The sequence below is a fragment of the Heliangelus exortis genome, chromosome 3, assembly GCF_036169615.1.
Source record: "Heliangelus exortis chromosome 3, bHelExo1.hap1, whole genome shotgun sequence".
Taxonomy (NCBI): Eukaryota; Metazoa; Chordata; class Aves; order Apodiformes; family Trochilidae; genus Heliangelus; species Heliangelus exortis.
In genome coordinates this window covers 86,288,740-86,313,828 of record NC_092424.1, presented here as the reverse complement: position 1 = coordinate 86,313,828, position 25,089 = coordinate 86,288,740, and the positions used below count along the sequence as shown (strand labels likewise).

The 25,089-nt window shown below is 38.1% G+C and overlaps 1 protein-coding gene across 6 annotated transcripts in view; it reads left to right on the top strand.

Moving 5' to 3' along the window:
- Positions 1 to 25,089, top strand: part of COL19A1 (collagen type XIX alpha 1 chain) — a 175,624-nt gene that overhangs the window by 96,046 nt on the left and 54,489 nt on the right. For all 6 annotated transcript variants that reach the window (XM_071741615.1, XM_071741614.1, XM_071741612.1 and 3 more), the window contains 2 exons: positions 7,293 to 7,346; positions 21,145 to 21,198. In XM_071741615.1, the coding sequence (XP_071597716.1) occupies positions 7,293 to 7,346; positions 21,145 to 21,198 (108 nt within the window). The remainder of the gene's footprint in view (positions 1 to 7,292; positions 7,347 to 21,144; positions 21,199 to 25,089) is intronic.

Here is a 25,089-nt window from a genome sequence, read left to right as displayed (position 1 = left end):
TATTGAGACAGGTAGGAAAAGGCAGCATCACAGAGCTGTGCTGCCCTGTGAAGTTCTTCCATTCCTGTGTATTGCCATAGGAATCAGATACCAATGGATTAAACTGGAGAAGGTCTCATCTCAGTATAAACTAGAGCACCAGCAGCACTGTTCAGGGCCAGAGCATTCTCTCACATGCAGACCTGAACCATGCTCCCATTCTCAGCATGGGGAGCATGAAGGTGGCAAAAGGTGGAGACTGCTTCACCGTAGTCATTCCCAAAAAGCTGGTTGGTGGTCCTTCTGTCCCTCGAGAGGTGTTTCATAAGTAGTCTACAGAAGCATGTTACAGCAACTAGTAGGAACTCTCATTTTTTCATGTGTCTGTGCTATCGGTACCTGTGAAAGTCTAAAAGGTGTCAGTGACCCTGTGTCTAAGAGGGTTTGGGAATCCCTGAGATGCAGTAAATCCCCTGCTACTCAGAACCATAGTAAACTGCGGAAACATGAATAGTAAATCGAAGCAGAAAACTATAGTTATTTTTACTTGGGAGAAAAAGCTGTAATTTTAGAAGTGTTTAACAACCAGGTTGCTATCATTATAATGTCTCTAAGGAGTGAGGCATCCTTGGAGGCAGTATATATGGCAGGATTCATAATCACCTGATGTCTGTAACAACGTATCAGGTGAACAAGCATACCACAAACTGCAAAACAGGGAAAACAATACCATGGATTTTTAAGATGCTAAAAATTATTTTACCGGTTTGAAATGGAGATTTCATAGATCACAAAGGGCATTGCTATGTAAAAAAAAAAAAAAAAAAAAAAAAAATAGTCAATATTCCTGGTTTTTATCCATTAACAGAAAATCTCTACCAAAATCATAAGGTATGCACACTTAATAATGCTTCTCCCTTGCACCAATAGCAGAAAGAAATTAATTGTTTGCCTGACAATACATTTCTGCAGTTATTAGAGTTAGGATTAGAATTGCAGGCCATGTGTTTCTGTACATCTCTTTAAGCAGGTATGCAAAGCCTTTAAATACAATTTTATCAAACTTGCATTATGAATAAGAGGAAAAAAAGAAACAGTAATGTAGTGAAAAATATACTAAGATGAAAAATAAAATGTATAGGCTCTACAAAGAACCCTGCTGAAACTAGTAATTTTGCTTGTTATATTTGTTTGATTCTTGTGGTATTCATACAGATACATTTTAAGTGGCTCAGATCACTAAGTTTGACATATATGGCCATATCTATGCACTCTTAGTAAGGATTTAAATATTTTCTGTTTCTATGGAGTCAGAATTGCAGAAGTCAAGATATACGTATTTATTTCAGTCCTGAAACTGCATCTTGTCTTTTCCTTACGCTGTCCTTAATTTCTCTGGTATGTTAACTTTTGAATTTCTCTCGAAGTACTAGATGTCTCTATTTGTTAGTACTTTTCAAGTGCATGCTGGTAGTATATTCTGAATTTCTCTCCCTGATTATGCCCACTTTATGCAAGGATATCTTTAGTCTTTAAAAGTTGAAATTCCCTGATAAATGCCAAGGAGCCTTCAGAGAATAAGCAGGAGGGATTATACTGCTCTGCTGTGTGGTTTTGTCAAAATGTGGAATTCAGTGGCAGAAGCTGGGGACTGTTTTCTGCAGGGACACAGCTGGCTCTGCAGCTCGTTTGCTATGGTATCTCCAGCTTAAGCCTGTGCATGCCTTGTCAGAGGAGTGACAGGTGAGGGAAGGTAGTGCAGCCATCACTTGTAAAATATATGATAACTATTCCTCTTGACACACGATATGCTGCTTTTAGTTCCTGAGGAAAACAAGCGTCCGTACGTACGTTCCTGCAAACCTATCCCTTTCAGGAGTTACAAAATACTCATCCAGATGGCACCAAGTGTTTACGCAGAAGCCAAGGCTTAAGTCAGTCACAGACAGAAGTCCCCAAGACTTGCTTACTAAACAGATAGTTGGAATGTTGGCTCCTGGGTCTGGTTAAATTGAGCTGAAGGAAGCTGGTGCACAAGTGCAGTGTGGAGGCAACAGCAGGAGGAAACCACAGATTCAGGCCCCAGCAAGCTCCACCATCACTTTTGGCTTTGCCCTCACTAAACAAACATCAGCAACAGATTACACAGCTTTTCCCTTGGAGCTTCAGCAGTTATCCACATGAAGCTAAAATATTCCTTTGGCAATATTGCCTGGGAATTTCTCAGATTCATTTGATGCAGTACTTTAATTATATTCTTAGTATTGAACATTTATACAGAACTCCGAAGAGGAGACGTTTGGTACTCCAGCATTCTTGCTGTTGCAGTGGACAGCAGTATTTCCGTGATTCTTCTTGAAAAATCATGTGTGGTTTTTGCTTACTTGTCCCCTCCACACAAATCCTTTCTTATCTTACACTGAAAAAATCTATCACCCAAATGTATAGTATTACATCATATTGTTAATATTACTTAATAGTATTACTTAAGGAGGGACTCACCCCCGTTAGTAAACATCTCAACTAATACTGTCCTCTCTTTCTTTTCATGTAATGTAAACTAAAGGAAGGCAATCCATAGAATCATAAAATAGCTAGGGTTGGAAGGGACCTCAAAGATTATCTAGTTCCAAACCCTGTGCCATGGGCAGGGGCACCTCCCACCAGACCAGGTTGCTCAAGGTCCCATCCATCCCGGCCTTGAACACTTCCAGGGAGGGGACATCCATAGCTTCTCTGGGCAACTGAGCATCTCGCCACTCTCACAGGAAAGAATTCTTTCCCCGATGTCTAACCTAAATCTCCCTTCTTCAAGTTTTAAACCATTGCCCCTTGTCCTCTTGCTATGCACCCATGCAAAGAGCCCCATCCCAGCTTTTTTGTAGGCCCCCTTCAGATACTGGAGAGCTGCCATAAGGTCACCTCCAGGCTGAACAGCCCTAACTTCTTCAACTTGTCAAACAATTCTACTTCACTAAAGAAAGAACAGACAAAAAGCTGTATTTCATTAAAAATCTCTTCTAAGAGAAATTTGACACATCTCCCTAAGAAAAATGTTAATTTTATCTAACTGAGCTTTTTAATGGAGCTATGTTTGTATCAGATACAGAGATCTTTACCTTTTGCAGTGTAACTTGCAAATATTCTCTTCTTTAAAAAAATGCTTTTTAAATATGGAAGTAGATCCTACTAAGATTACTCTCTTATTGAAACAGGACATGTTTTAGCAGTTTCAGTCTGTTATTTATCTTCCTTATGCAGCAAAACATACTGCAGACACAAGTGAAGATTGATGTCTTGGCCTCAAAGACAATTTGTTTTTTAAAAAATCTCAGTCTGCTAAATTGGCCTGAATGTATTGTATGTACTTCATTAGAGGTATGATTTGAGAATAGTCCCATTTGCAAGAGACATCAACATAAAGAATAATTTAAAATTATTCCTCAAGATTTTAAGTTATACCTTTTTGCTTGCAGTATAAACCAATGTCTGTTAAAAGTACTAGGTTTATAGAATGTGAACTTCTGTGAAATGACTCTTAATATTTTCCTTTAAAATGATTGCCTCTGAAGCATAGTAAATTTCAAGTTAAATTACCAGAGAGATTCAGAATGACCAAACATAAAGTTTGATGAGATCAGTGAGGAACATATTTTCTGTTTGCTTCAGGAATAAATTATGAAAATGTAGCTGATCGTGTTTTCTGGCAGACTGAAGTACTTCTGCTAAATGCTGTCTTCTTTTCCCACAGAAGTAAGTAGCTTGGCAGAAGTTTTAAAAGCAAAATCTTGGCATATTCCACCTTTCACTCTCAAGCAAAACAGATACTCCAGTAGCAATAACAAGCCTAACATGGGGTACATTTTTTTTTTTAATTTGCCCATTTAGCTTACTTTAGCAAGGATGTGAATGAGACCAGATCAGGTTTGGAAATTCTGAAGATACAGATATTTTAAATAGGTGGTAGTCTGATTTCCCTCATGAAATGTTAAGAAATTAGTCATTCATCTGTTATTTTCCTGTGCTATTTTCCCTGTTTTAGTAAAATTGTTTAACAATAAGGTGTGTCTATAGGCTTTGTGGGTTTCTGTGTGAGTGGTTATGGGCATTCTTGTGGACAAATAGAAGAAACCATCATGTTGTATTTTAATCATACAGTCATACAATCAGCCAAGTTGGAAGGGACCCATCAGGATCATCAAGTCCAACTCCTGTCCCTGTATAGGGCACCACAAGAATCACACCGTGTGCCTGAGAGTGTCATCCAAATGATTCTTGAATTCAGGCAGGGTTGGTGCCATAACTGCTTCCCTAGGGAACCTGTTCCACCACTTAACTACCCTCTGGGTGAAAAACTTTTTCCTTGTATCTAACCTAAACTTCCCCCAGCACATGTACAGATGTTTTCAATGAGATGCTAGATCTTCTAAAAGTTCATTTGTTCTACTGTAGCATGTTTTTAAACTGCCATTTTCCCTTCATTTCCATGACTAAACCTCATTCTGAGTTTTGATGATCTTTTAGTTTAAATGTATTTCATAGAATGCTTGCTTTTCCTTTATCTATCCTCACAGCCAGCATCTTTTCCCTTGCCAACACTTCCCTTTACAGTTTATCTTATAAAGGAATTCACAAGTTTCTGCTCTTCACTTCATAGTCAAGACTCTTTTACAACCCTTTTGTGCCTGCCTGTGCATCACATTTTATATCTTTTTCATAGCCATCCTCCTTCATCATAATATATTTTCTAAGTCTCAGATGCACTTGAGCCCATCTCCAGCTTATTGACTCTTTTGTTTCCCCAAGCCACATTGCAAAGTGTGAGACATTTCCACTTCATGTTTCTTGAGCTCCGTCAGGCATGTATCTTCATGGGATTTGCTGGTCCATGACAGACACAAGCCCTAAAGACTGCCTGTTACTTCAGTTTTCTTCTCCATATAGTTAGGACGCCATCAACTTCCAAAGGTGACCTGACAGAGTCAGGAAAATCCTGTGCATATTATGCCACCTGAAACTGCACGTTACATTTTCTTACCAGTCCAGTGTCACTGAAACAGCACTCTTATATCTCACTTTGCCTTGTGTTACTCCTGCACCTCATTTTGCCTATCACCATACCCATTCGCTTGCCACTGCAGGGCTGCCAGGGTGAAAATCAGCACTTAATGAATCATTTTAATGTTGTTTGGGTGTTTCTAACTGATGGAGGCAGTATGTGTAAAATAGGTTGCCTTCTGATACAAGCGTTTTCCCCCTCTGTCCTTTTCTGTCTGCAGTGGTGCACTGCTTTGGTGGTGTTTGTCTACCTGTGTTTCCTTCCATGTTTTGAGGGATCTTTGGAGAGATCTCTCCAAAGGGACATCTCGAGGAGTTAAATAGGGATAAGGCTAAAGTAAATACTTTGCTCTGCTTTCCTACAAACATATACTTATTTCTGTGCTAAATTGCAAAATTCATTGCCAAGCCTTACAGAGTTTAGCAGGGGATGTTTTATTCATCCTTGTAGAGAGATTTCACTGTTGAGCAGCTTTTTCATTCCTCCTGAAGGTTTCTTTTCCAGTTGTTTTTCTGGAATCTCATTCAGTGAATGCTAAGCAGGGACAGAATTGCTAAATCATTGCCATTGCCAAATTACTTCATTGAGTTAATGTGGCCCATATTGTCCTATCACTTTTTAAACTGAAGATCCCCCTGAAGTTAGTGTGAACTTTTACCTCTGTTTCAATGTCAGGATGTAGCTCCTTGTATAGGGTTGTCCTCCCTGCTTAGTTACCAATTGTAAGCTTCTCTCCTCCCTTTCCTTGAAGATAAACCTCCTTATCTGGTTCCTTTTTCTTGACAACAATATTGTAGAGAGAAGAAAAAGACTAAAAGTAGGTCTAGGACAAAAATGTTGGCTATTAATTATCATTATTGTGAAGTTACATTCTTGTGTAATTCTTGTCGCCTTGGAGACTTATTGTACAGAGATGTGAGGCTAAGTATTTCTTCCTCCATAAAACAGATGTTACAGGTTTCATCTCATTCCCTCATGAAAGCTGTCACTAGAAATATTAAGAAAACACTCCACCTCTTCCTGAATTCCCAGAATTTTTCTACGAAGGTAGAATATTGCTAATAGTTGGGCAGACAGAACTGTCTGCAAATTTCCAAACTACCTCGAGGAAAAAGGAGAAAAAGTTTAAAGAGTTCATAGTCAATTACTGTTTTGTGAGTTTGTGCGTGCATAAACTGCATAATTACACTGTAATTAACTTACTGTGATTTATCTTCTGGACACAATATTGGCATGCATCTTCTAGTTCATAAATGTTGTAAAAATGGTGGAGCATCATTTGTGTAAAAGATCTTAAGCCTCATCATATTTACATTATAAACTGAAGTGAAAGGAGAACTATCCTGTAGTGAAATAATGTCTGAAGTAATCTTCTAGTGACAGTGACTGAAATTAATGAAACAATAAGAATTACTCTTTTCTGTTACATTGAAAGTCACTTTATATTTCTTTTTGCTATAATGGAAATTGGATAGCTTCCTTGAAGTTATTTTTTTTTTAAATGTGTTCCAAGGTGATTCATAAAATAAAGGGGTGGGAGCACTATTCTAAGTCCAGAGCTGTTACTTGGTGTCTTTATGATTATATTGTAGATTAATCAGATGTATAATTAAAGCCCCAAAGCTTCAGAAACAGCCTGTGATTCTGTGACTGCAAAGGCAGATCCTTGCAATGAATTCAGAAAGAAGGCTCGGAACTTAAGGTTGTGTTAAAAATACTCAAAGCTACTGTACCTGGCCAGGGGATTGGGCAAGAGGAAAGTGGCCCAGAAGGGTTCTGAAAAGCTGAGCCAGGCACACAGAGGAAACTGCACAGGGCTGCTCTGAACAATACAGAGAGCATAAGGTCTTCTGCTATATTTAGTCCCTTTTCCCTCCCCTTCCTTCCCTTCCCATCCCCCTTCAGTGCCTGTATTTGACTTTGCATTGTAGAGTAAGTTGTCATTCATTTAACATACCTTATTTTTAATATTTTTTCTTAGGGCATCTTAACAAGACAACTTTTCATATAAAACCTATAAAACATAAAGTAGTGCTGCCTTGCCTCTTCTTTTCCAAATGTTCCATCCTTTTGTATGGGAAGAATATGAGTAATTGGGGTTTTTTCCAAAGTTATTATGACTAACGTATTCTTGTTATTAGATATCAATTCTTGGTCTTGACATCTGTCTCTTGAGGTTAGTCTTACTGCTATAGAATAATACAGGATTAAAATAACACTGAATGTTATAGTTGTTTAACATTTGTATTTTCAGGGTTTGCCAGGGCTGGAGGGTCCCCAAGGTCCACCTGGCAAAGAAGGTCAAAGGGTGAGTAAACTTGGTGAACAACTGCTGGGTGTGCTAACTGACCCTGATATGTGACTTCTCTCTAAGCACTAATAAAAAATGGAAAGGTAGCAGCTGAGTATGAAGCATGCTGACAAGAAACTGAGCTTTGGCATTTGAGGTTTGTCTTCAGTTGAAGGAGATTTAACAATTTCAACCATCTAAAGTGTTTTTAAATGACTGGCAGAACAGATGTAGGTCTCAAAGCTATATTTTATATTGGTTTTTAAGTTATAAAAATAGTACTAAATTTCACATGAGTTAAACATGAACATTTAAAAGCTGAGGTTATGTAAGGTTCACAGAAAGTCTTGAGAACCCATTCAGAAAAAGTCAGTGGTAGTAAGGGAGAATCAAAAGTTGTGGCAAATGGTATTAAACCATATTTAGCATATAACAGCATTAACATGCTGTTTAAGAATTTATAATTACTCTGACTGCTATGCAGTTAAATATCCAGGATACTGAAAAGCTATGGATATCCAGTTTTAGCATATTTTTGCATGTTTTTCTGTAGAGTGTTGGATCTGCAGAAACACACAATATTTAAGTTCTTCTTTAGGAACAGTTACAACTGTTTTAGAGACACCACTCTGAGCAACTTAATTTTTTGAGGCAAAGATTCAGAGTTAGCACAGTGTATTATATATAACGGTGGATAAATGAATTCAAAAACACTTTTTTGTTTTCCCCATCCATTTTGCAGTGGGATCTAGGAGGCTGATACACTCACCACCATGGCTGTGTCCTATTCATGCCTAAAACTGAACTTCTGTTTCACTACAGTATCTATAAAACAGGAGTGCTGATTGTTTTATAATCTCATCCGTGCACGCAGTTGCCTTCAGCTGAACAACGGTAACAGCAGATTGTAAAGCTTCAGCATCTGTCTTTATATTTTACCAGTGAGATGCTCACAATACTCTTTTTGCTGGCTACTCCCTCCCAAGCATTAATAACATAGTTTGCAGTCCTAATTCAATTTCCATGTGCATTTACATTTCCAATACATTTAATTACACAATGGCATAGTCTTTGTAACAAGATCTACTCTGTTTAATGACAAACAGGACAGTGCCCATCTAATGACAATTAAATATTCTGGTTTATTTAATTATGTCATCTTCCTCTATTATGCTTTTAGCAGGTCCTCCAAATCTTTCACTTTACATGAAGTTATTAGTTTTGTCATGGACTGTCTTGTGCAGAATAAAGCATAATATTGACTGTGTAACCAGCTGATGATTTTCCTTCAACATACTGTTCAGATATAAAAGTTTAACAGATATATTAGGAAACAAAAAAACCAAAAACACTCTAAAACATTGCAAACTATCTATTCTGTTTTGTTGCCATACTTTGAGAACCTGATTTTTTTTTTTAACTGTCCGTTTGCATTGTACTTGTCATGTTCCAATTTTTAATTCCCAATTACCTCAGCAACATTTTCAAAAACTACGCTTAGATTAATAAGAAGCTGAGAGGAGAATTGTTAGGAGTGTTAAGTCAGAGAGCTCTGAATACATTCAAGGAAGATCTAAGGTACTGAGGAGAATTAACAACAGTAGTACTGTCAAAAACTCAAGAATGCTTTGAAGGCTCATGTTAGAGATGGTGACTTAGCTAAGCAGCACTACACAGCAAGATAGAAAGGGAAGACAAAAATCCACGCTGTGGGTTTCTTCTCTTTCTGGAATTTTTTTGTTTTTAGAAAAATAATTTGAACTGGATAGAGTGGTGCATTTTCATTTTCAGTATTTTGTAAAGGAGGATTTTGCTATATCATGCAAGATCTGAGCTTTATATTAAAACTACTAAGAAATACCAGAAGTAGGACCCTGTCCCAGAATGGGCACCCATATCCCTATGTTGACTACAGAGGGAACCTAGGACAAATGTATCCCTATCCCATATTAAGTAGCAGTCTTTCTTTCAACTCATAGGAATAATCTGCATCAAAAATACATGGTAAAAATATATATAGTAATTCTTAAAATTATAAACATGTCGCTTTCTGTGGCTTGGTGATCTGATGCATTACAACTAGATTACCTTTCTTGCACCTTAACAAGCAGTTTATGTTCTTATACATTTAAATGATGATATGCAAGTAAGTTAGCCCTGGAAATTGATGGCAGAAGTGTGATATGTCTTCTGAGTAGGTCTCTTTCCACATATCCAAAAGGATGAAGGGATTTGCAGTAGACAGCATGTACCTATGTGATATATTTACAGAAATTTAGTGTAGTCTCATTTAGAACGAGAGAGATGAAGTCCTGAAAGCTCTTCCACTGTGCAGAGTTAAAGAATTTCATATGAGGATGCATGCATCTTTTTTGGCTTTGTTTAAAACTAAATTAAAAACTCATAAAAATTTGAAGTAGTGCAGTCATGGAGAAGAATTAGTGTGCTGATAAATAAAAATTGATTATGCATATTGCTTATCTCATATACCTGTACTAGCAAAATGCATACCTATTTTTTCTGAATAAACAAACAAATTAATAGTCTATCATTTAGCAAGTGTGTTGGTTGCATTTAAAAGAGTAAATTTATCAGTTCCCATTCTTTCTCCACTTGTGACATCTTTTCCTCCTTTCTCCTTTGTTATGTGTTCTCATTATGCACATAGCTGGCTCATGCAGGAGAAGAGAGCAACCTTCATGAACAATAAGTTATACAAATGGTGATCTTCAGACTTAAATAGCTTGTTTCCTTTGCAGAGCAATAGAGAAGGAAGAACAGAGTTGGAAGTGGAGCAATTTGCCTTCTCTTTACTAACATGCTCCTATATCTACACAAAAGAAACTACTTAGTATTTACCATAGCTCTACTTAAAAAACAACAACAAAAAAAAAACAAAAAAACAAAAAAACAAAACAAAACAAAAAAAAAGATTCAGTGTTGAATTACATATGGTGCAACCTTGTTTAGAATGTTACTTAGAAGAGGGAAATAATTGTTACAGCAGAAGAAATAGTGGCTTCATGATAATCTGGCCTTATCCAGAGACCATGCATTTAACTTGTTTCTGATTCTTCAACCAACCTGAGACACACACAGTGCTCATTTAAAGGTCTTTTATGTTGTGACAATGTCTTAAATGAACTTAGTTAAATTTTGCATATTCTGCCTTTACTTGTCTCCTTTTGTCATGGTGCCCATTTCCATTCACATGTTAGCCAGCATTATGTTTCCTGTGCTGCAAGGTGTTCTCAAATTTTTGCTGTTCTTACAAGAATCATAGAATCATCAAAGTTGCAAAAGACCTCTAAGATCATCAAGTCCAACCATCCACCCTACAACCCCTAACCACTAAACCATCCACTGTAGCCTTGCATCTACCCATCTGTTGAACGCCTCCAGGAGTGGTGCCCCCACCACCTCCCTGGGCATCCTGTTCCAATGCCTCACCATTCTTTCTGTGAGGTTTTTCCTAATATCTAATCTGAACCTACCCAGATGGAGCTTTACCCCATTTCCTCTTGTCCTATCCCTGGTCACCAGAGAGAAGAGACCAGTGTCTGTCTCACTACCACCTCCTTTAAGGTAGTTGTAGGGAGCAATGAGGTCTACACCCAGCCACCTCTTCTCCAAGCTGAACAGCCCCAGCTCCCTCAGCCTGCTTTGTAAGGCCTAATTTCTCTAGTTCCCTAATTAACCTGGCTGCCCTTCTCTGCACCCTCTCCAGCACCTCAATGTCCTTCTTATACTGCAGTGCCCAAAACTCACACAGTACGCAAGGTGCAGCCTCCCTAAGGCTGAGAGTATAGGGGCAGGATCACCTCCCTGCTGGTCACAATGTTCCTGATGCAGGCCAGGATGGAGGGGCCTTCTTGGCCACCTGGGCACACTGCCAGCTCATGTTCATCTGGCTGTCAGTCAACACCCCCAGCTGCCTCTCTGCTGGACAGCAGCAGACCAGTGGTTCTCCTTGCTCTACCACTGGTGACTAATGTGGTTTTTGAGGTTTGTTATCTTTAATGAAGTGGTTTATATTAGACATGAGACCTTGCTAAGTAAGAGCTTTTGTTTTCAATTCTGGTCACTGGGAGAAGTGAGCCAATAGAGACAGCTGCTCATTGCCTCTTCCTGATTCTTTTATGAAAGACACCAGACCATTCTCTGAGTATTGCCTTTGTACATAATTTTTCAGTGTTGCTCTTGTTGGCTTCAGACATTCAGAGCAGCAGGTTACTTCTGCACTAGCTTGATACTATTACACCTGGGCTCAGAATGACATCAGGAACTTTAGAAGGTACTTTGATGTTTCTCAAAGAAGTCCCTGCTCCGATATTACTAACAAAACCAAACAAAACAACAAAACAAAAACAAAAAAAACCCAGAAATATTGAGTGCTAACCTAGAATTGTGTGGAATTTAAACCACAGTGGACAACTATGCCATCTTTCTGGCTCCCCCCTTTTTGCTGGGCTTTATTATTTCCTGCATTTTAGCTAAGTACTTCTTTAACAAAAATGGTTTCCACCTGAAAGACATCAACAATAGAGACTTCATATGTCTCCTTGTTTTTATCTGTTCCAGTGTTTGTTGCCAATACCACATTTGAAAACGTGCTTTTTATTTTACACTTTAGCATTTAGCTTCAGTCTCCAACAGCTGTTTGGGGGTTTATATCTGCTTTACATTAAAGAGATATTTAAAGGTTTTTTTTTTTTTCTCTGTAATCAATTCACCATTCCATTTATTTTTGAGAAAATTCAAAAAAGATCAACTTCCCATGTAAGGAATTTCTTTCAGTTTTCAAATAACTTTGCATGTTGCTGCACTTTAAAAAATGTTTCTAGTAAGTGCACTGCATGGATTTTCCCATACTCTTATCTTCATTATGTTAAATGCCATGGGGAGAATTTATTTTTCCAGAATATAATAGCAAAGCTTTTGGAAATTAATTTCAGATGGATGTGTTTTTAGTAGGGATTTTCCCTGAACTTCATGCATTTTTTACAAATACTATTTATCCTCCTAAAACAATTTATTTTTTTAAAGATAATATTATAATGATTTTTAAAAATTCTCTTAGAACAAAGCATCAAGGCAAATTTATTAGACAAATATACTATGAAACCTAGAAATGGTTATTTTTCATTAAGGTCCAGCATGCATCTAACACAAACAGATTCTGGAGCAATTTTTGCTTCTTTGAGATCTTGACGCCTTCTTGAGCTTCTGGGCACTTTTTCTGGGATTTGGGAACTTCTAGAACCCTCTTAGGAAACCGAGGTTGTCTGCTGCTGCCAGACAAGGCTAAGGTAAGGGTAGTTCTAGCAGCTTCTAATTAAGTCCATCAGTTGTCCTTTATCAAAATGTTCCTGCATCCCTTGTTCTGGCTGACTCCCAGTTAGAGGGGGTGGAACATCATTTTAGCTCACACCAGGAAGAGGGCTGTGTCACAGCCAGGTGATGCAGCAGCTTGTGCAGTGATAACAGAAGCAGCTAATAGATGTGCACAAGTTTGCCCAGCAATTCATGCAGCAGAGCATAAAGAAGAGGACAGCAAACTTTATGTGTCCAGCATACAATCCTCAAAGACCATCATCACAAGGAACAGGACCCAGGTGCTTCTGAAGTCACTTTCTGTTTACTGTGAGGCTTTTGCACCCAGGCACATTCAGATGGAGGACACAGCTCTAAATCCATGGGGCCTGACAGGCTGCATCCACAGCTGCAGAGGGAGCTGACTGCTGTAATCACAAGAAAACTCCTCATTATCTTTGAATGGTTAGGGTTAATGGAAGAGGTTCCTGAAGACTGGGAGAAAACAAATATCACTTCTGTCTTCAAGGAGGAAGATTCAGAGAAGTACAGGCCAATCAGCCTCACCTCAGTCCTTGGGAATGTGATAGAGGAAATCCTTCTGGAAAACATTTTCAAACACATGAAAGACAAAAAAAGTGATCAGAATAGTGTGCATGGATTTATAAATGGGAATTGTGCTTGACAAACTACACTGCTTTCTACAATGAGGTGACTAGCTCAGTGGATGAGAGGTGAGCAGTGGATATTGTTGACCTCAACTTTAGCAAAGCCTTTGATACTATCTCCCATAGCTTCATCTTGGCAACTTCATAGACAAACTGACAAAAATCCAGGTTAGATAAGTGAACAGTGGGGTGGATTGAAAACCAGATGAACAACTGGGCTCAGATGGTTGTGATCAGTGGCACCAAGTCCTGTTGGAGACAAGTTGTTAGTGGTGTACCCCAGGGCTCAGTACTGGAGCCAGTACTGCCCAGCATCTCTGTTAACAACCTGAACAATGGGGTTGTTCAGGACACAGCAGAGAACTGGGGCAAGAGGAATCACATCAAAGTCGATGAGGGGAAATGCAAAATCCTGTGTCAGTGTATGCAGGAAGCAGACTCTCTGGGAAGTTTAGTGGAGAAGAACCTGATAAGGTCGATAAGCAGACCATGAGCCAGGAATGCATTCTTGTGGCAAATAAAAGACCAGGATTATCCTGGACTGCATTTGGAAGAGCGTTGTGAGAAGGCAGGGAGAGATACCCTTCCCGTTTGCTCAGCACCGGTGGGACCATGTCAAGGAAGACGTGGACTTACTGAAGTGGGTCTAGTACAGGGTCAGAAGGTGGGTTAAAAGAACTGGGGCATCTTTCATAAAAGGAGACACTGAGAGCACTGGGACTGTTCTGTTTGGAGAAGCAAAGTCTCAGGGGGAATTTTACCAGTGTATAAACACCTGATGTGAGACAATGAAGAAGAGGGAGCCAGATTCTCCTCAGTGGACAGTGACAGGACCAGAGGCAATAGTCACAAATGAAAACAACAGGAAATTCTGTCTGCACAAGAAAACACTTTCTTCATTGTGAGAGTGGTCAAATATTGATAGAGGTTGCCCAGAGAGTCTGTGTCACCTCCTTCTGTGGAGATACTCAAAAGTGAACACAGTCCTGGGAACTGATCCTGCATCAGAAGGGTGATTGTGCTAGATGATCTCAAGAGGTCCCTTGCAACCCAGACAGTTCTGTGTTTTTTATCTAACTAGCTCCAGCTTATTCTTAGCATAGCTTCCAACAGATTCATTTTTATGGATTAGTAGGATTTTTTTTTAATGTTTCATGTAAATGTAAACAGACTGATTCTCCCCCCTGGCTCTTTCCGTGGTCCCCATGATAAATTCAGTTCAGATGTTTACAGATCTCTACAATACCGCAGCCTTATTCTTGACTCTGTTGCAGGTGTCTTGAAGTAAATATTTTTGAAACAACTTCCTTATTTCCAATTGCTGTGTTTATAATACCAAATATTTCACTTAAGAGGGGGGTTATTTTAGCATTATCTTAAGAATTAAACAACTCATAAAACTGAGAGTCCTTTGCCTTGTCAAATCTAGTGTTTCAGCACCAATTTCACTCAAATTAGGTGCTGGAGGGACCTTTTGAAATTGCATTACTTGCCTTATGTTAATCAGTTTACTCTGAGTTTTCATCCTTTTCTAATCAAGCATGAATTAAAATCCTTATGACAGAGTGTAAAATCTTCCTAAGTAAATAAATGGGTGGGGGGATTTTTGTAACATAATCATTTAGAGTAACATGAAAATTAATTTAAATTCAGATTGCGTTTATCTGGTTTTTAGAACTTGAATATTTCTTTGATACAGTTTTTTGAGTAAATGTTTTACTCAACCAATTACTGCATAGTAGGTCAGGCTCCTGACACAGAGCAAACAATATTTTTCACAGTTAGAGCTCTGCAGCTTTTGAATCTCTTTAAATCTTGTCAGTCCTTCCTGAATTTGCTGTAAATTGTTTTTAATTAGGTAAAACTCCAGTCTGATTTTTATCTTTAAGTTGAAGTGTGCTAAGTTCCTTCAGTCAGGTATTTAACAGTCTAAAAATGGTTAATGTAAAACAGATATAATGTTCAGTTTTTGTGTTCCAGAATGTCTCTAACTTAATAATAAAGGAAACAACCAGCAAGGTAGGATACAGACAAAAAAAAAACCAAAAACTTATATTTTTCCAACTTTGGCATTCAGAAATGGGGTCTATCACTTTCTAATTTCTTTGCTATTTTCTATTGGAGAAATGGAAATCTAACTTTTAATGGATTAGCGTAATTTATTCCACTTTTAAGATCCTATTTAGAACTCTCAAACTCCCAAATATTCTATTATCCATGTTTCTTTTAATGTACCTTAGTAAAAGGCTTAGCAAAGCAAGCAAATAGGAAATAATTTTTCATAACTAAAAATTAAACCATTCATTATAAAAAATGTCTAAACTCAATTGAAAATATTTCCACACGTTATTTTGAATTTTTACAGCACTTTTTTGAATACTCTTTAAGAAATACGGTTTTTCTGCAGGGATTTGTTGGCAAAATGGGTTCTTGCAATTAATTTCTAAAGGACTTTGTGAGATGTTTTAAAAATGCATTTGAATAATATACCGTATAGCTCAGCAATTTCTTTTAACACTGTATTTAGCAAAAAAAAAATTATAGAATACTAAGTTGTAATAGACCTCAGGATCATCTGTTCCAACCTTTTTTAGCAAAAATACCATCTAGACAAGATGGCCTAGCATCCTGTCCAACTGAATCGTAAAAGTGCCTTAAAACTGTTAGGAAAGAAACTGGAATTTATTGGAAATCATCCTGAAATTTAGAAAGCCAAGGTTCAGTGCACAAATGTTTCTGCATTAGCAAGAAACTCCCTAGTGACTTCTCATGTAAAACCAGGGATTAGGATTTGTGCTCTATCCCTCTGTGAGCTGTGTTTCTGTGAAAAGCTTTAGTGTGATCTGAGGGGCAGACTTGCAGTTGTTTTCTACAAATGGCTTAATTCCTTGCCCTCTGGCATTATTTCCTTTGAATTTATTCAGGTTTAACACTAATTGAGGGGTTAATTTGTAATACACTCTTTACTCTAACACATCCTCAAGGCCAAAGTTAATAGGATTGATGAAGGAATTATACATTCAAGTCCTAATGCTGTGCTATTGTAGTTTAAAAGGCTTTATTGACTGTGACATAGATTTCCAGTTTAAAAAAAATATAAAACCTAATATTTCTAAGGATTAAAAAAAAACTAGAAAAAACTTGTGCAGTTGTGCCATTATCAAAGGTAATGACAAAACTCATTAATAGTTGTGCAGTCAGGTGGTTAAATATCAAAGCCCTTCTAAATATTATGTAATTTTTGGCTAAATACATTATGGAAAATAATTATTCAAATTTTGCATTTGTTGCAGAGTTGTAATTTTTAAAACTAGAACTAGTACTGACTTTGAAATGTGATCACGTGTTTCAGGAATGGCTAATTAGCAGTTTCCCTTGAAAATGCACACAGGCTCATTCTAGGAACTTTTCCCTTCTTAACTCAAGTGTGAGTTATTTAAATTAATAATTCCATAAATCATGCCAGCATTCCTACATAACTCTGCTTGATTGTATCCCAGCATCATCCACACTTTATTTTTAGACATTAAAAGATTAACAGTCTTCCTCTTCTGTAGAGACATGCAACTAAATGGATGCAATGTGATACAGCAGAGGGTTACAATATAGGTTTTGAATTCTGGCATTGTGTGTTGTGGATGTGCAGCAGTGCCCAGGGGCAGCAGTAAGAATCAGAGCTTACAAAAAGATGCAGGGAGATTCTCTTCTGAACAGCTTCCCATCAAATGTAAGGCAAAGTTTGTCGAATCATTTTGAATAACAGAAAGGTCAAAGGAAGAAGGAAATGTAGAGTGTAGTTGACTGCATATTTGAGCTGGGCATTTCCTGAAGCGTATCATTTCTGATGTGTTTTATTTTTCATATTTTATCTGTTTTGCCCCTGAACAAGCAGTTATTTGAATTATTTGTGTGTGTATCATAGCTTTCCTAAGGAAAGAGGAAAGTAGCCAGCTGTCCAAATTCATTGAGGGCAGGCATTTCATGAGTCAAGGGGACAGGCTCCACTATCAGTAACATTTAGACAACTTCTTACCACATGGATTGCCAACAAGAATACATGCAACACAATGGAAAAAACTCTTCTGGTTTTCTTCTCTTTAGATATTATTCTAAGTATCGCTAGGCAACTTGCTGGAATCACTTGTCTTTTCTAAGTTAGTGTAGGTGGTATTGCATTTTTTATTTAGTTAAAGGGAGTATGTGATTCCTAGAACATTTCTTTCTATTTTGAAGGGTTTTATAACCTCAATATCTGTTTATTAAACTCAACTAAATAAAGATAATGGGCCTCCTGTGCTGGCTGCCAGCCCCGTGCATAGTGATACAGCAGAGAGCACAGCTCTCACAGAGTTGCCAAGATCTGCCTCTGAGCAGGAGATGGGAACTGTGGCTCTCTGCTTCACCCACTATGCAAACCAGAGAAGGCACTGAGATGTTTTGCACTTCTTCTTTCCTGCCAGAAGAAATACTCATAATCAAACTGTAAATATTTAGTCACAGTCTGACTCACAGTCTGCTCAAGGCAAGGCCCTAATGGGCTTATCAAAGAGAGTCTTCTAATTTTTTTAATTCTCATGAACAAAAACATAAACTACTTTTCTTAAACTCTTACTATACTACATATTTTCATTTTTTCCATACTGATGCTGGAAGTTATAGAGAAGCAGGAGTGCTGACAAGTAGGTGGGGCTGTGTGTATCCATAACATTTAAATCTCTGTATCTGAAAGGCATTGCTGAAAGTAGTAGGAGGCATTTTGCATCTTTTTCCCATGTTGCCAAGAAGGCAAATGGCATCCTGGCCTATATCAGGAACAGTGTAACCAGCAGAGCCAGGGAGGTGACCTTATCCTTGTATTCAGCCTTGGTGAGGCCACACCTCAAGCACTCTGTCCAGTTTTTGGGCACAACAGAAAGGACATCAAGGTGCTGGAAAGGGTGCAGAGAAGGGCAACTACGCTGATTGGGTGTCTGAAAAATAGGTTTTACAAGGAGAATCTGAAAGGACTGAGGCTGTTCAGCCTGGAGATTGAGGGGAGACTGTATTGCCCTCTACAGCTATCTGAAAGGAGTTTGTAGTGAGGTGGGTATTGGCCTCCTCTCCCTAATGACTAGTGATAGGACAAGAAGTAACGGGTTCAAGTTGAGCCAGGGGAAGTTCAGATTAGATATTAGGATAAATTTCTTCACCAAAAGAGTGGTGAGGCATTGGAACAGGTTGCCCAGGGAGTCGGTGAAGTCACCATCCCTGGAGGCATTAAAAAAATGGGTAGATGTGGTGCTTTGAGAGCTGACTTAGTGGTTAAGGTGATGTAGTGCTGATAGTTGGACTCTATGATCTTGAAGGTCCTTTCCAACCATGATATTTCTGTGGCTTTTATGTGTTAAAACAAAAACATCAGACAATTTAGAAGGGTGCTTGTGGGAAAAACTGGACCTCTAGAAAAAGCTGATGCTTCATTCTAGTCTGTGTGATTGTTCTGTAGGTTTTGTACATATGGAATGTAGTATACTGACTGACTAATAATATAATGATTGGATAAATGTAGGGCAAGTGTTTCTTCTGTTGTTTCACTGGGTAAGTGTTCAGGTAATTAAAAAATGACAGTGATAAATACATACCCCCATTTTTAATTTTTTTATAACTCATTTTTCAGAAAGTTTGACAAAATTTAACTTAGCAATATGTCATAAATCACATTTTAGCTCTTCTTGTAAATAGAAATAAAATTGCCTTCCCAACATATTCCATGTTTTCCTGTGTAATTAACACCTCGTTCACAGCTGTGTCTGTCAGTCAAAGCCTTGCCTTCTTCCCCCTGACACTTCCTTGATACTTTGTTTAGACTGCTGTGATTTTAAGTGTCATCCTCAGGATACTTTAAATAAGTCCAAACAGGAAAAGGAAGGTGCTTCAATAAGTCAATGTTATGGATCATTATAACTCAGAGAGACTATTTTAAAAGTATGACGCAATTTATATATGTTTATTACTTACATCACTACCTCTCAGCTTTTGAAGGAAAGTTTACTGCTTTTCATAAAAATCAAGAAATACTGGTTTCAGAAATATCTGTCTTACTGAAGTTTAAAACAGTCCAAGGGTCTAGATCTAGCTCTTTTCTCATGCATAGATGCCTTTCTGGGACTGTGTCTTCTCTCAGTCCAGGCCAGCTACTCTGTTGCCCAATAAACTGAATCAACCAGCTGAACAAGGTTAAAAACAACTCCACTTTTTTTTGTAGGCTATGCTTAGCCTGCAGGAGTTCCCAGCTTTGGGTCATCACAGGGCTGCCTGACCAATGTTAGGAAAACAGAGAGGACATGCTTGGGGGTAGGTGGTAAGGGGCAGTATAGTCCTGAACCCAATATAGGCACCTGGTGTGTATTTTGGTTCTGAAAATACACCCTGAGCTGCCCCAGTTACAGCCCTGCATGTGTGAGTACTGGTGGGATTAAACAGCTCAGCACATAACATATGTCTCAGCTAGTTAATACCCAGGAATTTGGCACTCCAAATATGCTGAGGTGTTATGGGTTTTTTCATGCTGCCCTTAAAACACACTGAGGACCTTTATAAAACTGTCGTGGCAGTGTACACGTTACGTGGCATAGCCCAGAGGATGGAACACATCCCCGTGACCTTTGTTCAGTTCTTTACTCAATTTGAAGTGTTCCAGATCCCTACCTCTTGCTTCTCAGGGGAGTCCTTGGCATTTAGGCAAGAGTTTAACCTGGTGAGCTACGGCGTGAGGAAGAAGGATATTCTACCCTTACTGTCATCATCCTGTTTCCCTTCAGCACAGATCAAGATTAATGAGAGACAGAGCATGAGAGTGGTTTCCTACAGATCAGGGCCCTCACCTGTGAAGAATGAAGCTGATATTTCACTTGCTGTTCCTTAGATTAGTTCTGCAGTTTGTGTGAGGTCCTCATTTAACAAAACACAGAAGCAAGCTTAGAAGTAGAGAACACAGTTTGCAGAAATACCCCCATGTGTTAATTGTGAGCAAAGCATTTTAATTTTTTAAGTTTTAAGCGAAATTTTCACCAGGATATCCCCCTAATGCTTTTTGTTAACTTATGTTTCCATAGGCAAAAGTTTAGCCTTTATAAATATAATGATTTTTCTTTACCACCACACCTAGATATTAGTTGTTCTCAGCTGTTGTTTCTAAAAATGTTCTTCAGAAAACAGTCACATTTCAATAGAGTTCTGTACTTAAAAATATTGTAAAAAATTGCATGAACATACTTTTTGGACTTAAACAGACTTTTATGGATGTAAGTTTTCATGCAAATTATGTTGTGGGAGCTCTATATACCCAAATGGTAGTAATTGCATGAGGAAATTGGATTGGTTTTGTGAATAAATCTCTGAATTATCTGCTTATTCTTACATCCTGGAGAAGAAGAGTATGGGTGTTTATTAATTGTGTTATACTCCATATACGTACATACTCTGCAAGTTAGGGTGACTACTGCAGCACAGTTTGCATCCCAAGCTCTTTGATATTCAGATAATACATAATGTCTTTACATCTCAAGGTGCTCTGCTTCCAGCCCTGTTTATATGCACTCACATTTGAGATACAGTTTTAGAATGTGACAGTAAATGTTACAGTGATGCAAACATATTGTTTGTTGTGATTATTCAAAGCAATCCTAAAATTGCTAGGCTTGAATAACATTGCTGTGACTTATGCAGAGTATTATTTTGGATAGTTTCTGAACATTTGGATAATAAGCAGGCAATAAGTCTTTCTCTTGGACAATATCTATTCCAAATGAGTTACTAGCTGTAACATTTATCAGTTGTTCTTTTTTTGTTTCCAGGGAAGGCGAGGCAAACCAGGACTCCCAGGAAAACCAGGGCCACCAGGACCTCCTGTGAGTAACTAATGAGGAGAATGGGAAATTTTTACTCTGTCTTAGAAGTGTGAACTTTGTTAGCATCTTTATAGCAGTTTACCTGATCATAATTGTGGTCAAAAACAATTTATTTACACTTTGCTGCATCAAACAGGTACTATTCCCAGCTTTCTGATGCAGCAAAGATAAAAGGACTGCATCCACAAATACAAAAGACTACACAGGAGGGAAAGAACAAAATGCAGACTTCAGCAAAGGAAGCAGAAATTATCTGGTATTTCAAAGACCGGCCATGTATGCTAAATGTGAATACTGTACATTGATTCATTTTGCAAAATGCGTGATGCTCTGTAGAAGATGGGATAATTTCTGTCTCAGAGGGGTAATTTGAAAGATGAAGGGGTGTGTGAAGCATGTGCCAAGTGTCTGAATGGTGGGAAGGATTATTCTCAGTACTGACATGAGCACTCAGCTGTATTTCAAATGAGTTTACTGAAGAATTGAAAAGATTAAGAAATACATGGCTCTGTGAAAGTATTTGTAATATAATGCACTAAAGGATTTAGTTGAGATCTAAGAGGTTTGGGACTTTTTTTTTAATGAGATACATGATTTCAAATTTCAAGTGAGGCATGGACCTATTTTAGAGTAGAAGGAACACAGCCTTCCTTTGGTAGAGGAAAAATTTATCATATTTGTAACATTCCCTATATATTATATTGTAAAAATGCTGTCATGAACAAATACAAAACAGCTATTTGCTTGTGGATAAGTAAACTTCTGCTGCTTTATATTCTTAGTATCAAGACAGGATTTCATAATTCATTTTTCTGCTTACCTGAAATAGGTAAAGGCCAATAGTTTATGCATCAGAACATTTGATTCATCTACTTCAAGTTTCAAGTGAAAACTAGAATGGACTACTGCATGAAAAACACTGAATAAAATGAAACAGATATAATTTAATATCACCTACAAATGAAACTGCATGAATTTTTAATTTTCCCCCCTTTTTCCTTGCAAAATGTGTTGATGAAATTAATCTCTGAACAAAAGTAGTTAAAAACCCATGCCTCTGCCTCTTCTCCCCTGTGTACAGTCATATTGAAGCCTTACTTGTTTGACTCTCTTGAACAGTTTGGGCTTTCTAGTTCTGAAATGGTACTGCCAACTGTGGGGTATGAAACAGAGCAAAGAGTGATGTGATCTTCTAAGAGAAGTGATCTTCTAAATACAAACGCTAAAATGACCTATAAAAGAAAGAAGGGAAAAAAATCAAAATAAAAAATAAAATTAAAAAAATTTAAACCAACAACCAAACATAGCAGAAGTAAGTTTTAGACCTAATCCACTTAGCTTTTTGTGAACCAATGGAAGCTGGTTTTCCATTACAAATTTTTGTCACCATAGATTTGCTGGCAGGTCAGGCCTGTAAAGATGTATGATCCTTGACCAGAAATCTTGAGTGGAAGCTAAATTGCACTTTTATTGCTTAGACCTATTTCAGAATTTCTTACAACAAATGTGAAGCTCCACTTTGTCAGCATGGTCAGCATCCTTATGAGGACCTCTGTATGAGTACTGTAGCCTAGCACTTTGTTTCAAAAAGGCATTCCTCAAACAATGATGGCCTAAATATTGGTATTAAAGGTATTTTTTTCTGGTATAACTGTCTTAATTCTACCTCTCATGACCCAGATTGAGCAGCCCAGGGAGATTCAGATTGGACCCTATTGCTTTCTGAACTCCGTCTCAGCAAGGAGCCTCGGTGCAGCTGGATCCAATCTCAGTCTCAAACCTGTCCCTTTCAGGGAAAGAGATTAAAATGCTATGGTCCAAGGAAATACTTGACCATCAGATATGCCTGTATCAGATTAAGGTGAAACAACCCTCAAGGTCTGTACTGAAGCATTAGCTTTAATTAGAACTGCAAGAGGAATAACCCATAAAAGCTGGTACTTTAATTTATATACGGTCAACCACTAAGACCTGGGAAAAGTTGTGACAAACCTTGTGTTACCTAACGATTTTAGGAAGGGAAAGAGAGAGTGTGTGTGAGAGAGAGAATAGGAGAAGAAAAGTTAGACATAACAGGAAATCACCAGTTCTGGATCCAGCGTTGGGCCAGCCAACGGGGGAGGGTTAGTGTCAGTGAAGTTCCCAAGCCCCATCATCACAGCTCCCTTCAAAGGCCTGGGACTCTTAAACAGTCACTTGACAAAGATGAGAAGCGTGGCTGAAACATTTCACAATTGAGCGACTGAAGTGAACCTCCCTCCACCCCCCTGCTCCTCCAGCATTATTTTTAACATTGTCACTGTCTCATATCGTTGTGCCCATATGCAGGCCTTAGGCCAAATGCAGGCTGTTATTTCCATAGACATCAGACAGTCCTGTGTCAGGCAGTCCTTTTGGTTTTGTTCAAGGCTCACAATGGTGCTTCCACACTGCTTTCCATGGCAGGTCCTAAAGGCTGGTTCCTCACACAGCCCTTACTTTGGATACAGCCACGCCATCATCTTGTGTTCCTCTTTTAACACTGAGAATATAATGCATAAAAAACCCATGCTCTAAAAGCAGTGATGCCTGTAATTGCACATTGGTAGTATCCCTGTATTTAAAGTGCTACAACCTGTACATACTGAAAAGACTTTAATATGATCCATCATTCCTTCTCCCTTTTTCAAGGCTCAAACCATAATAAATTTTTGCTCTATTGCTATCCTTTCTCTTCTAACATTAAGTAGTGGCACATGGATTTATTCTTGGCCTTCACTTTGGTCTTTCCAAAGTGCAGCAGAGCCATTGCACCTCCAGCATGATTGCTACCTAAGTTTGGATACAAACATGTAAAAATTAGACTCTCCAGAAAAGCAAGTTTGGTGTTTGATTCAGAAGAATATATTTGTATTTTATACAAAGGGGATTCAGTCATTAATTTTAGAGCAGCTACAGTACACACTGTATGTTTTAAATTTTAAAAACGTACTTAATTTACTTATACATTTCTGCCATGATATTAAGTACTTGTTCCAAAGTACTTGTAGCCAGGTGTTCAGTAATGACCAAAAAAAGCTCTTCTGCCTCCTTGAGGAAAAAATTGGTGAACAAGATGCAATACTCTGGGAAACTGGCATATAGGTCAGTTATAAAAAAATACGTGTTCAGGGAGGGATTATGGGACCACATTCTGAACAGTCAGAAGGGCTGTAAATTGGACGCTGCTAAATGGTGTGAGTTTTGATTATTTTTTTGTTACCTACTTTTCACATGGTGGATTTTAAGATATATTATCTATTTTATACTATGCTTCTGACTTTCCTAAGCCTCTCTCAATACATTATCCTTTCTTTTTTTCCTGACCTAATTTCTAGGGCCCTTTTTTTCAGTAAAATTTATGTTTCTAGTGAGTTTACAGTCTTTAATATCATCTGCATATGTTTGGTTAAAAACCTGCATCAGCGTCAGAAATGTAGATTCATTAGCAATTGATGAAGCTATTCACTTGAAGTAGGACTATATGCAACTTCTTTCAGGTATCCTTTCCTTTGTGTAATATATTTTTTCCCTTTGGAGCAAATCCTGAGCCCAGAAAAAGCAAGGAATCAATGACACTTTTTATTGATGGGCTATAAAAAAAAATGTCTGTGAGCCTACCCAGATGGTGATTCTCCTCTGAGCATTTTTTATGATTTATGAAATCTTAAATACTTCTAAAACGTTCTATTATTCTCTTCTCGTTCAGAATCCATGGTTTGCATCCCTGCTCTCTGATGTTGGTTTTTGAGTACCGTGCTGTTATTTCAGTGCTGGACACCTGAGATGTGTTTTCACACGTGTTTCACTCCAGCGGGTAACAATTTATGCTGAAAACAGGGAATCCAAACGGCTTAAGTAGAACAGCAGCTC